Source organism: Bufo bufo, chromosome 4 (assembly GCF_905171765.1).
Source record: "Bufo bufo chromosome 4, aBufBuf1.1, whole genome shotgun sequence".
In the NCBI taxonomy this organism is placed as follows: Eukaryota; Metazoa; Chordata; class Amphibia; order Anura; family Bufonidae; genus Bufo; species Bufo bufo.
The window spans coordinates 120,089,994-120,103,782 of record NC_053392.1 but is presented as its reverse complement, the minus strand read 5'-3'; the positions used below and the strand labels follow the sequence as shown (position 1 = coordinate 120,103,782).

The window sequence follows — 13,789 nt, the reverse complement described above, 5'->3', positions numbered from 1 at the left end:
CACATGTGGGAACAACCGGACAGGAATCACCATTTAAACATACAATGTCACAACCCTTACAGTAAACACAGACATTTAACATATCCTCAGATAGCTCAAGTCTTAGTGCATATTATTAGGTGAATGGCACTCAGACAACATGAATACAATTAAAAGAGCTATCTGGGTACCCTCACATAACATACAATACAATTCCACAGACAGATGGTTCTGTCACACACTTCAAAACCCCACATGTCCCCATATGGCTTGGATCTGAGCGCTCAGATGCCACAAACACAGTCAAATCGCCATGGGGTTTAAGTTTTGCATGGGCTGATGGGAGGGCCCATAATCCTGGGGCAAGAGGCTGGCAACCAGGCCCCTCCAAAACCCAGTGGCGAGGTTATTTTCGCCACAGGGCTCATTTATCAAACTGGTGTAAAGTAGAACTGGCTTAGTTGCCCATAGCAACCAATCAGATTCCTCCTTTCATTTTCCAAAGGGCTTGTCAGAAATGAAAGGTGGAATCTGATTGGTTGCTTTGGGCAACTCAGCCAGTTCTACTTTACACCAGTTTGATAAAAGTTTCTCGACACCCCAACCACGACATCCTCATGCCTGAACTGTAATAATATGGAAGCAGATTTACTCTTTTACTTTTCGGGGCTACCTACCTATTCAATCTTTTTGGAAACAGCTGGAAACATTTGTCAAGGCTTATTAATTAAATTTCGTCCCTTGGACTCCGGAGTGGACAGTATTCGGTCACATTGACAACACCACATATCCCAGTCCATATCATATCAGTGGCTGCTCATAAATCCATTCTGAAGGCGTAGTTCTCCTTTTAGACCATTTCTTAAAAATATGTGTTGTGTTTTGCATGGATTGGGTAAACGCAATTCTTCAAAAGGAGCTAAAAGGGGTTGTGCAGCTGGTACATTTTGATGACCTATCTTTAGGATAGGTCCTCAATATCTGATCAGTGGGGGTTCGACCCCCACTAATCAGCTGTTCCTCTTTAAAAATACACTGCGCGTTGTCTCAGCGACGCAGTACTCGCTCCATTCACTTGAATAGGACGAGCACTTGTAATTACACTGCGCCAACCGCTGCAAGCAAGACAACGTGCAGTGTAATGAACAGGAAGTAGTGCTCACCTCCTCTTGAAACAGCTGTCGAGAGTTGGACCCCCGATGTTCAGATATTGATGAACTATTCTGAAGATAGGTCATCTACGTGTACTGGCTGCACAACCCCTTTAAGGTTAAAGCCTTCTTTACTTCATGGGAATCTTTTATACAGATACTTCTGTTGAGAATCAGGGAGAAAGTGCAGAATTTCTTTCAGTACATGTGGAGTAGTCCGTTAACTCCGATCCATAATTGTAATTGTCAGCTAACTCAACATGTACAATATGATTGGGTTTCTTGAGATTGATGTAATTGATCAGGGATCGGTCCACGCACCACAGAACTTTACCCCCTGAAATTTCCTTTCCCTGATCACAGAGACGTTTCAAGCACTGGGTTATTGTTTCCATTTTTTAGTTTAGATACTTTCTGTCGATTTAACTTCTGACAAACAGATACACATTATTCGTATAACTAAATCTTATTTTCTAAGCTTCCATGGTTCTCTGATATTTTCATGATTTTCTTTATATTATTGGAAAATTTGATAACACATGGTTAAATCTAATGGGCTCAGTATCACACAAATTTTGGACTGTATGGCCTTACAGACAAGGTCAGGGGTAGCCCGTATTCCACACATCAAACACCCCTGTAGTATTACCACTGTTTTTAGCTATTTCTTATTAAAAGGGTTGTCCACTTTGGATAAAACCTGTTTATTAGAAGGATTGTCAGACAAGCAGCTGTTGCTGGGACCCCCTGAGATCAGCTGTAATCTGTGGGGACATCTTGCTTCAAGTGTCCATCTCCCTTGCCACATCACCACTAGAGAAATTAAGCATGACATTGTGTCCATAGAAGAGTGAGAGACGACTCTTGGTTTTATAGAAGAGGGACAAGTACTGGAGCTAGGTACATTATTTCCTGATGGGCAACTGCCAAATTAAAGGCCATGTACACCTTCTGAGGCAATTTTTTTTTTATGATTGCATTTTACTCATTTTCGGGTAAAAAATTTTTTTTTTCAATTGGCCTTTATTAAAAAATATTGAGCCGTTCTGTCAAAAAGGGTTACTGGTTTTTCTAGCTGTGTGACTGGTACTTTTATCTAATAACTCTATCTCTAAACTACTGAGAGGTCATAAACACTTATTTAACCCCTTAGTGACCAGCCTGTTTTTGGCCTTACTGACCAAACGTTTTTCTTCCTTTTTTCATCGTCTCCGTTCCAAGAGCTATAACTTTTTTTTCCCATCTACATAGCTGTATGAGGGCTTGTATTTTGCGGGAAAATTTTTTTTTTTTTTTTTTTATGGCACCATTTTGGGGTACACATAACTTTCTGATTAACTTTTATTAACTCTTTCTGGGAGGGAGATGGGAAAAAATGCAATTCTGCCACTGCGTTTTTACGGCGTTTATTTTCTGGTATAAATAACATAATATCTTTATTCTCTGGGTCAGTACAATTAAAGTGATACCAAACATATATCGTTTTTTTTTATGTTTTACTACTTTTTTGCAATAAAACCCCTTTTTTTGAAGGGAAAAAATGTTTTTGCATCGCTGCTTCCCAAGCCCCATAACTTTTTTATTTTTCTTTCTACGGAGTTGTGTGAGGGCTTGATTTTTGTGGGACGCAGGGCCGGTTCTAGGTGAAATGGGGCCCTGGGGCGAAAAACAATAAGGGGCCCCCCCATGACACTTGATGACTTTTACAGAAGAAACTGTATATTTTGGGGCACAGTGTAGGCTATATGTGTATAACAAACATATTTCACATGAAAACTTAGTTACTTGACTTGGCCCTTGGGGATCTCGGACGCCACTTCAACACTTTGGCCGGGGGCTCGGCGGAGCTGATGTTGTGTTTTATCCTAATGAGAAAGATTTCATAATAAGAATTTGGAGAAGGGGCAGAAGGATAGCAGAGAAGGGAGAGGATGGTGCTGCTACTAGGGGGTCATACCCCTATATAGTGACCCCAGTAAATGCCCCCATAGTGCTCCTCTCCCCCCTAGTGCCCCCCATAATGTACCAGTATAAAATGCCCGATATATAGTGCACCAGTAGATGCCCTCAGTGTCCCTCATAATTTGTAAGCATAAAATACCCCTTCTCAGTGCCCTCGTAGATGACCCCATAGTAGTCCTCTCCCCCCTTCCCCATAGTACCCACCACAATGTGTCCCAGTATAAAATGCCCCTATACAGAGCCCCCCATAAAAAATAACCGTTCTTTGTGGCCTCAGTAGATGCCCCTATAGTGCCACCAATAATGTGCCAGTAAGAAGTGCCCCCATAGATGTCCCCCAATCATGTGCCAGTAGCCTGAGCCCCCATCAACATGTGCCGGTAGCCATAGGCGGCCCCCCCTATCATGTGCCAGTAGCCATAGGGCCCCCCCTATCATGTGCCAGTAGCCATAGGGCCCCCCCTATCATGTGCCAGTAGCCATAGGGCCCCCCCTATCATGTGCCACTAGCCATAGGCCCCCCCTATCATTTGCCAGTAGCCATAGGGCCCCCCCTATCATTTGCCAGTAGCCATAGGCGGCCCCCCCTATCATGTGCCAGTAGCCATAGGGGCCCCCCTATCATGTGACAGTAGCCATAGGGCCCCCCTATCATGTGCCACTAGCCATAGGGCCCCCCCCTATCATTTGCCAGTAGCCATAGGCGGCCCCCCCTATCATGTGCCAGTAGCCATAGGGGCCCCCCTATCATGTGACAGTAGCCATAGGGCCCCCCCTATCATGTGCCACTAGCCATAGGGCCCCCCTATCATGTGCCACTAGCCATAGGGACCCCCTATCATGTGCCACTAGTCATAGGGACCCCCTATCATGTGCCACTAGCCATAGGGACCCCCTATCATGTGCCACTAGCCATAGCCCCCCCCCTATCATTTGCCAGTAGCCATAGGCGCCCCCCCCCCCCTAGTGCCATTTTTGTACAGAAAAAAAAAAACACTTATATTTACCTCCTTGGCAGCGATGCGATGCAGGCCTTTTCCGGCCTGTGTCCCGCGCTGTGTACAGCTCAGGGCTCAGGCGGCGCGATGACGTCATCGAGCCGCCTGCGCCGGCCTCTGATAGGCTGCCGGTCTAGTGCCTGCAACCTATCAGAGGAAGGGAAAGGGACACACCTCTCCCTCCCCTGCCGCACAGCCATCTGTATCGCTGTCCTGAGGACTGCGATACAGATGACTGGAGATGAGCGCTTCCACAATGGAAGCGCTCATCTCTACTGACTGTCCTGCCTTCCTAAAGTTAGTTGCGGGCCGGCGCGAGGGGGCCCCTAAGGACTCGGGGGCCCGGGGGCAATTGCCCCCATTGCCTCTATGGAAGCGCCGGCCCTGGTGGGACGGCTTGTATTTTTCATTGGTATCATTTTGGAGTAAATTACGCTTTTTGATAGGGGGGGGCCCTATGGCTAGTGGCACATGATAGGGGGGCCCTATGGCTACTGTCACATGATAGGGGGGCCCCTATGGCTACTGGCACATGATAGGGGGGGCCGCCTATGGCTACTGGCAAATGATAGGGGGGCCCGATGGCTACTGGCAAATGATAGGGGGGGGGCCCTATGGCTAGTGGCACATGATAGGGGGGGCCCTATGACTACTGGCACATGATAGGGGGGGCCGCCTATGGCTACCGGCACATGTTGATGGGGGCTCAGGCTACTGGCACATGATTGGGGGACATCTATGGGGGCACTTCTTACTGGCACATTATTGGTGGCACTATAGGGGCATCTACTTTTTGATCGCTTGTTAAGTTCTTTTGTGGCAACTAAGAATAAATTAGCAATTCTGTCTGTTTTTTACGGCGTTCACCGTAAAAAGAGTTTTTTAAATGGAATTTTTTATTTAATGAACGTGTTTTTTTTTTACCACTTAATAGTCCCACAAGGAGACTATAACAAACAGTATTTGGATTGCTTTACAAATGCAATGCACTATCCCTATAGTGCATTGCATTTTAATGCCAATGCTATTCTGAGATTGACCAGCAGGCTGCGCCACTGGAAGTTACTCAAGGCTGGTCTGGGGACTACATGAGACCTCAGCCAGCCTTCACACACATTGGCACCCTGCAATCGCATTTGCGGGGTGCCGATGGGAGACAGATGGAGTCCGCCATTGCCCGCAGCATGTAAAGTGTTAAACAGCCCGGATCGGCACTCCTGCCGGTTTGGGCTGTTAGAGCAGGGCCGCGGCTCTCATGTGAGAGCTGGGCCCCAGCTCCCCGCTGCACGGGGGACCAGTGCAGTGCTTAGACTGTGCCGCCGTAAAAAAGCGGTGGCCCAGCCTAATGCCCCTTAGTGACCGCTGTACAAACACATATAGGCGGTCACTAAGGGGTTAAGCCACATTCTTATCAGTAAGATAAGAAATGAGTAACAAAAAGAATATGATATATTCAGAGGACCACCTACATTGTTGAGAAATACCGGAAATAAGTGATCAAATTTAGTAGATATTAAAACGTAACTTTTAATTATTACTCTTAGAAAATAGCCCCTTAGATGAGTATATATATATATATATACACACACTCGTCTAAGGGGCTATTTTCTAAGAGTAATAATTAGAAGTTAAGTTTTAATATCTACTAAATTTGATCACTTATTTCCGGTATTTCTCAAGATAAGAACTGAGCTATAATGAGTGTTTAGGAGGTCAGAGAGCAGAGATAAGGAGCCCGTCAGCTCCTGGTCTGACGGAAAAGAGAAAATCCAAAGGGTGCTTCTAGAGCATCTCTTCTCTGTACAGAAAAAAGGACTCCATATTTTTTATAAAGGCCAATTAAAAAAAATATTGTTAACTCAAAATGAGTACAATCCAATAATAAAAAGAAATTGCCACTAAAGGTGTACATAGCCTTTAAAGGGTTTCTGTCACTAGAATATTCACCATTAAACTGGCTGACATTAGCGATGTGCTAATGTCAGCTGCACCTAACTATGCTATTATTGTGATTATTCATGCCCCCGTTACTGCAGAATTCTTACTTTTATAATATGCAAATTAGCCTCTAGGTGCAGGGGGGACGTTCGCCCACCTCTTTCAATGCCCTTCTACTCTTGATTGACAGGACCAGGCAGCATTTGCATTCTCCTGCCGGCCCTGTGCACTGGGGAAATCTTGTGCCGTTCAGTATTCGGCGCAGGAGTGGTGAGGAAGCTGGCAACCGGCGAGCGTCCTTCCCTCACTGCGCCTGCGCCAAATACTGAATGGCGCAAGATTTCCCCAGTGCACAGGGCCAGCAGGAGGATGCGAAAGCTGCCTGGCCCTGTCAATCAAGAGTAAAATAAATAGTAACGGTGCCCGTCATGATTTTGGTGATCTGGCAAGCTGGTGGACGTGAGGCGCAAATCACAATTGGATTTGGAATGTACAAGTTTATTGAGAGACAACGCGTTTCGGGGTACGCATGACCCCTTTATCAAGTCTGGTGTGCTGCAGCTGCTGGTGCAGCTGGATTTTTGCTGCTCGGTTACTGCTGCCCGGTCGCTGTTACTGGCACTGAGGTGAGTCAGGTGTGGCTGGAGCGCTGTGGCTTGGCTATTGTACTTAGTGTGTGCAGTCAGGCAAAGCTTTAACAGTGGTGAGACTGATGTGGCTGGAGTGCTGTGACCCGGCTTCTGCACGTGCAGAGTAGAAGGACGTTGAAAGAGGTGGGCTATTTCCGTCGGCTCCATAGAAATGAATGGGAGCGATGGCCGCGCATGCGCGGTACGCTCCCATTTACTTCTATGGGGACCCGGCTTGGTGGTGGCCGGACCGGAGTCCTGCAGCCACCACCTTGCAGGGCTCCGTTCTCGATATAGGTGCGGGTCCCATCAGTGGGACCCGCACGTATAAGACAATGGGGGCATATCCTAGCGATATGATCCCATTGTCTATGATGAGACACCCCCTTTAAGTTCTCGAATTGAATCTTGCACCGGAGAATAGATTTTGTTCTTCTATTTATTATGTGATATGATTGGAGGGGTGCTAGAGTGCTAGATGGAAGGCCACAGAGGAGAGTGTTGCAGTAGTCTAGGCGGGAGATGATGAGGGCATGTACAAGCATTTTCGCACTTTCAAAGTTATAGAAAGCACGGATGCGGGAGATGTTTTTGAGTTGGAGGCGGCAGGTGGTGGAAAGGGCTTGGATGTGCGGTTGGAAGGAAAGGGCAGAATCCAAGGTCACTCCAAGGCAGCAAACTTGGTTGACCGGGGAGAGTGTGCAGCCATTGATCGTGATAGATAGGTCTGTTGGGGGGGTTGAGCAAGATGGGGGAAAGATGATGAATTCTGTTTTATCCATGTTAAGTTTTAGAAAGCGAAAGGCGAAGAAGGATGATATAGAAGATAGACATTTTGGGATTCTTGATAGTAAGGTGGTGATGTCTGGACCAGAGAGGTAGATTTGTGTGTCATCAGCATAAGAGTGATACTGAAAGCTATGGGACTCTATGAGCTCTCCCAGGCCAAAATTGTAGATAGATAAAAGCAGGGGTCCTAGGACAGAGCCTTGAGGCCTTCAAGGAGAAGGAGGACAGAGTATTGTTTATTGGTTTTGGCTGTTAGTAGGTCATTGCTCCCATTGTCTATGATGAGACAACCCCTTTAAGTTCTCGAATTGAATCCTGCAACGGAGAATAGATGTTGTTCCTCTATTTATTATGTGATATGATGTATGATGATCTCTTCTCACTTGTCTTGTAGGCTGGCACTAATGGCTACATGGCACCCGAGCTCCTAAAGGAGGAGAGTTACTCATATCCCGCTGACTGGTTTTCAATGGGCTGCACTATCTACGAAATGATTGCAGGTCACACACCATTTAAAGATCCAAAAGATAAAAATAAAGATGATGTGAAACGCAGGACATTGGAGGAAGAGGTTGTATTCAACCATCCAAACTTTACTCCAGAGGCTAAGGATATATGTAAACTGCTGCTCGCCAAGAAGCCTGAACAGCGACTGGGTAGCAGGTGAGGCTCGCTCTACATGATCAGTTTATGACTCGTGGTTCAGCGCACAACACTTTACATTTGGTCTGTACAGGGGAACATAGGGTCTTGTAATCTGGAGGTGTCACATTGTGGTTAGCTAAAGAACCAGGTAGGCAATACTTGGTAACCATTTAAGGAAACACTGTCAGTTTTTTGTGGCCATTTAAAAAAAAAAAAAATTGCATCCATTTGCTGTCCGTCTGACTGTTCTTAATGTTTGTTTTTTATCTGTTTTTAATAGCCATTAAAAACGGACAAATTCAAAAAAATATATTAAATCCCAACCTCTGCAGTGCCCCCAGTATGATTAATTCCACCATTAGTGGTCCACGGTATTATTAATTCCTCCTTTAGTAGACCCCAGTATTAATAATGCTTCTATTATTATTATTATTTATTATTAAATCATAAACAAAACTACGGAAGAAGTGATATGGGGCGATAACTGGACGAAGAAAATGGGTCAAGTGAAGGCTTTTTGAGGATAGGTGTAATGGTAGCATGTTTAAAAGCAGAGGGGAAGACATCAGAGGTTAGTGATAGGTTGAAGAGATGAGTTAGGGCTGGGATAAACACTGTTGTGAGGTTAGGGATGAGGTGGGATGGGATTGGGTCAAGTGCACAGGTGGTCAGATGAGATCTGGAGAGTAGACTAGAGAGTTTTTCTTCTGTAATGGTGGAGAAGAGGGTTTTAGGAGAAGAGGACCGAGCAGTTGTGTAGAGGGTCCGTGGGGACTGTGTACTGAAGCTTTCTCTGATGTTGACTATCTTTTGTTTGAAGTATTTGCAAAGTCCTCAGCTGAGATGACAGGAGGGGGTGGGGGCGCTGGGGGACGGAGAAGGTAGTTAAAAGAGTTAAAAAGTTGTTTAGGGCTGTGAGCCAGGGAAGATATGAGAGATGAGAAGTAGGCCTGTTTTGCATCAGCGAGTGAGGATTTGAATATGAGGAGGGATTGCTTGTATGCGGTGAAATGATCTTTAGAATGGGATTTCTTCCATCGCCGCTCAGCAGCCCTGGAAGTTTGAGTTTTTTGGTCAGGTTGGTGTGCCAAGGTTGTCTGTTAATTTTTCGGGTTTTGTTGTGTGTGAGGGGGGCAACAGTGTCCAGAGCTGTACTTATTGTGTTGTTATATAGGGTGGTGTCAGCATCTGGGTCTTGGAGGGAACAGATTGTAGAGAGTGGGAGAAGAGAGTCAGAAAGCAAGCAAAAGTCGAGATGTTTAAGGTTCCTGCGGGGGTGTGCTAGTGTGTGGACCGGGGAGCTGCAGAAGAGACCAATGAGGAGAAGGTGAGTAGGTTGTGGTCAGATAGGGGGAGAGGCGAATTAGAAAGGTTAGATAGGGAGCAGAGGCGGGTAAAGATAAGATCCAGAGTGTGACCATCTCTGTGGGTGGGAGCGGAAGACCACTGTGATAGGCCGAAGGAGGAAGAGAGTGACAGGAGTTTAGAGGGGCCGAGTGGCAGGTGTCAATAGGGATGTTAAAGTCACCCATGATGATAGTGGGGATGTCGGCAGAAACAAAGTGTAGTAGCCAGGTGTTAAAGTGGTCAAGAAAGATGGTGGCTGGGCCTGGGGGGTGGTAAATGATGGCTACTTGAAGGTTGGAGGGAGAGTAGATTAGTGGCCCCAAGTATTATTAATGCTTCCATTAGTACCCCTCAGTATTAATAATGCTTCGATTACTGGCCCATATTATTAATAATGCTTCCATTACTTGCCCATATGATTAATAATGCTTCTATTAGTGCCCCCCCAGTATTAATAATACTTCCATTAGTAGCCCCAGTATTAATAATACTTCCATTACTGGCCCATATTATTAATAATGCTTCCATTAGTGCCCCCAGTATTAATAATGCTTCAATTAGTAGCCCCCAGTATTAATAATGCTTTCATTAGTGGCCCCAAGTATTATTAATGCTTCCATTAGTAGCCCCCAGTATTAATAATGCTTCCATTACTGGCCCATATTATTAATAATGCTTCCATTAGTGCCCCCCCAGTATTAATAATGCTTCCATTAGTAGCCCCCAGTATTAATAATGCTTCCATTAGTCCTCCTCAGTATTAATAATGCCCCATTAGTACCCCTCAGTATTAATAATACCTCCATTAGTGCCCCCTGTATTAACAATGCCTCCATTAGTGCCCCTCTGTATTAATAATGCTTCCATTAGTGGCCCCTAGTATTAATAATACCCACATTAGTGGCCTCCAGTATTAATAATGCCCCCAGTATGAGTAATGCCTCCATTAGTGGCCCCCAGTATTAATAGTGCCCGTGTAAGATCGTGAACCGGGGAGGGCTCCCGAGGATACAGTGAAATTACAGACAAGAAAAGTGACACCGACACCAGCATTTGTGCAAAAACAGAAATTTTACTAACAGTAGTAATAAACACAGCAATAACATTAGTAACAAACACAGCAATATAAAAATACACAAGATACCCTATACTCCAGGCTCAGAGTCACTGTTCCTGTCCAACTGAACAACCCTAACACGGTGGTGCACACAGCAGAGCCTGAAATTCGATACTGTGCCGCAGAGGAACAGACCTGACCGATGGCGCACACGGCAGAGCCTACAAGTCATTTCCATGCTGCTGAGTCACTGACCTGAGTATGTACTGTATACGCTGGTTTCTCCAAACCCAGGGCCGGTTCTAGGTGAAATGGGGCCCTGGGGCGAAAAACAATAAGGGGGCCCCCCCATGACACTTGATGACTTTTACAGAAGAAACTGTATATTTTGGGGCACAGTGTAGAGGTATACTGTATATTGTGGGGCACAGTGTAGAGGTATACTGTATATTGTGTGGCACAGTGTAGCGGTATACTGTATATTGTGTGGCACAGTGTAGAGGTATACTGTATATTGTGTGGCACAGTGTAGAGGTATACTGTACATTGTGTGGCACCGTGTAGCGGTATACTGTATATTGTGGGGCACAGTGTAGAGGTGTACTGTACATTGTGTGGCACGGTGTAGCGGTATACTGTATATTGTGTGGCACAGTGTAGGCTATATGTGTATAACATAAACATATTTCATATGAAAACTTACAATTACTTGGCTTGGCCCTTGGGGATCTCGGACGCCACTTCCACACTTGGCTGGGGGGCTCGGCGGAGCTGATGTTGTGTTTTATCCTAATGAGAAAGATTTCATAATAAGGATTTGGAGAAGGGGCAGAGGAATAGCAGAGCAGGGAGAGGATGGTGCTGCTACTAGGGGGTCATACCATGGGGGAGTAATAACGCCCACCATAATGCCCCCCCAGTAGAAATAATTCTCCTTATAATGTGTCAGTGCAAAAAATACCCCCCTGTAATGCCCCCAGTTGAGCTAATGTCCCCATAGTGCCTCCATAATGTGCCAGTATAAAATACCCCTATATAGTGACCCCAGTAAATGTCCCCATAGTGCTCCTCTCCCCCCTAGTGCCCCCCATAATGTACCAGTATAAAATGCCCGATATATAGTGCGCCAGTAGATGCCCTCAGTGTCCCCCATAATTTGTAAGCATAAAATACCCCTTCTCAGTGCCCCCGTAGTAGTCCTCTCCCCCCTTCCCCATAGTACCCACCACAATGTGTCCCAGTATAAAATGCCCCTATACAGAGCCCCCATATAAAATAACCGTTCTTTGTGGCCTCAGTAGATGCCCCTATAGTGCCACCAATAATGTGCCAGTAAGAAGTGCCCCCATAGATGTCCCCCAATAATGTGCCAGTGAAATGTGCCCTCATAGATGCCCCTTAATCATGTGCCAGTAGCCATAGGCGGCCCCCCCTATCATGTGCCACTAGCCATAGGGCCCCCCCTATCATTTGCCAGTAGCCATCAGTATTGTACAGAAAAAAAACCACTTATACTTACCTCCTTGGCAGCCTCTTCCGGCCTGTGTCCCGCGCTGTGTACGGCTCAGGCGGCGCGATGACGCCTGCGCCGGCCTCTGATAGCAGGGCTCCAGACTAAAAAAAATACCTAGTAGCCATTGGCTCCTGGACTGAAAAATTTAGGAGCCAAATTAAATTTTTAGTCGCCAAATCGAAACCGAATGAAAATTTTGGTACCGTGACAACGCTACGCCGATCAGATCGGCGTAGGGTTGTTTCAATACCAAAATTTTGATTCGCTTTCATCACCATAAAAAAGTATTGCGATACTCAATATCACGCAAAAAAGCCACGTGCATTTCGCATTTTATGAAACGTTCGGCCCATAATTGAACACTCCTATCCTATTTTTTGGGGTGACAAGGTGACTAAAAAATGGCGAATGCTCACCGCATAGGAGATATTTTTTAATAATTTAATAGTTTGGACTTTTCGGATGCAGCGCTATGTAATATGTTTATTTATTGTATATATTTTTAATATGTAAAATTGGGAAAGGGATTTAAACTTAATATTTTAGAGTACTTTCACACTAGCGTTTTTCTTTTTCGGCATAGAGTTCCATCACAGGGGCTCTATACCGGAAAAGAACTGATCCGTCATATCCCCATGCATTCTGAATGGAGAGAAATCCGTCCAGGATGCATCAGGATGTCTTCAGTTTAGTCGTTTTGACTGATCAGGCAAAAGATAAAACCGCAGCATGCTACGGTTTTATCTCGGGCGAAAAAAACTGAAGACTTACCTGAAGGACGGATCCGGCATTTTTCCCCATAGGAACGTATTAGTGCCAGATCCGGCATTCAAAATACCGGAATGCAGGATCCGTCCTTCCGGTCTGCGCATGCCAGTAAAAATGTGTAAAAAGATACAAGACGGATCCGTCTGTCCGCATGACAAGCGGAGAGATGGATTCATTCTTGCAATGCATTTGTGAGATGGATCCGGATGCATCTCATAAATGCTTTCAGTCACATCAAGATCGGCGGATCCGGCAGGCAGTTCCGACGACGGAACTTCTTGCCGGATCACACTACCGCAAGTGTGAAAGTAGCCTTAGTGTTTGTGTTTTATTTTTACTTACTATTAGTTCCCTTAGGGGCTGGAACCCTTGTCCTATTCACCCTTAGGCCCCTTTCACATGGGTGAGATTTCTGCGCGGGTGCAATGCGTGAGGTGAACGCATTGCACCCGCACTGAATCTGGACCCATTCACTTCTATGGGGCTGTGCAGATGAGCGGTGATTTTCACGCATCACTTGAGTGCGTTGAGTGAAAATCGCAACATGCTCTATGTTGTGCGTTTTCATGCAACGCAGGCCCCATAGAAGTTAATGGGGCTGCGTGAAAATCGCATTGTATCCGCAAGCAAGTGCGGATGCGGTGCGATTTTCACGCTTGGTTGCTAAGATGAAAGTCTATTCACTGTGTTATTTTCCCTTATAACATGGTTATAAGGGAAAATAATAGCACTCTTTAATACAGAATGCTAAGTAGAAGGTCAATATAATAAACATTATATACACGCCAGTATAATAAACATTGGTGGCGCCAGTGCGCCCCCCCAGTATAATAAACATTGAGTGCGCCCCCCCAGTATAATAAACATTGAGTGCGCCCCCCCCAGTATAATAAACATTGAGTGCACCCCCCCAGTATAATAAACATTGAGTGCGCCCCCCAGTATAATAAACATTGAGTGCGCCCCCCAGTATAATAAACATTGAGTGCGCCCCCCAGTATAATAAACATTGA

General features: G+C 45.6%; 1 protein-coding gene across 1 annotated transcript in view; it reads left to right on the top strand.

Moving 5' to 3' along the window:
* GRK7 (G protein-coupled receptor kinase 7) overlaps positions 1-13,789 on the top strand; it is a 75,163-nt gene that overhangs the window by 43,492 nt on the left and 17,882 nt on the right. The window contains exon 3 of the mRNA XM_040427776.1: positions 7,841-8,109. Coding sequence (XP_040283710.1) covers positions 7,841-8,109 — 269 coding nt within the window. The remainder of the gene's footprint in view (positions 1-7,840; positions 8,110-13,789) is intronic.